The sequence below is a fragment of the Apaloderma vittatum genome, unplaced genomic scaffold, assembly GCF_000703405.1.
Source record: "Apaloderma vittatum isolate BGI_N311 unplaced genomic scaffold, ASM70340v1 scaffold3912, whole genome shotgun sequence".
NCBI classification, from domain to species: domain Eukaryota; kingdom Metazoa; phylum Chordata; class Aves; order Trogoniformes; family Trogonidae; genus Apaloderma; species Apaloderma vittatum.
This window is the reverse complement of record NW_009705107.1, coordinates 1-223: the sequence shown is the minus strand read 5'-3', so window position 1 is coordinate 223 and position 223 is coordinate 1. Positions and strand designations below refer to the sequence as shown.

The following is a 223-nucleotide window of genomic DNA, read 5'->3' as shown; positions in this document are numbered from 1 at the left end:
CCCGGGCCCAGTGGCCCCGCCGGGAGCGCGGCCCGGCCGGCGGGCCACTCACCCGATCCACGTCCTCGTCCTGGAAGAGGCCCATCTCCAGGCACTTCTGGGCCACCTGCAGGGTCTGCATCTTGTCCACCAGCGTGCTGTGCAGCAGCTGCACCAAGTGCACGCACAGGTCGTGGTCGGCCTCCTCGGCCGGCGAGGGCAGCCGGCTGAGGCCGGGGTTCAC

At 72.6% G+C, this 223-nt stretch overlaps 1 protein-coding gene across 1 annotated transcript in view; it reads right to left on the bottom strand.

Moving 5' to 3' along the window:
- Positions 1 to 217, bottom strand: part of IFIH1 (interferon induced with helicase C domain 1) — a 29,504-nt gene extending 29,287 nt beyond the window's left edge. The window contains exon 1 of the mRNA XM_009865257.1: positions 53 to 217. Within this exon, the coding sequence (XP_009863559.1) occupies positions 53 to 121 (69 nt within the window). The 5' untranslated portion in view covers positions 122 to 217. The remainder of the gene's footprint in view (positions 1 to 52) is intronic.
- Between the last annotated feature and the right edge of the window lie 6 nt (positions 218 to 223).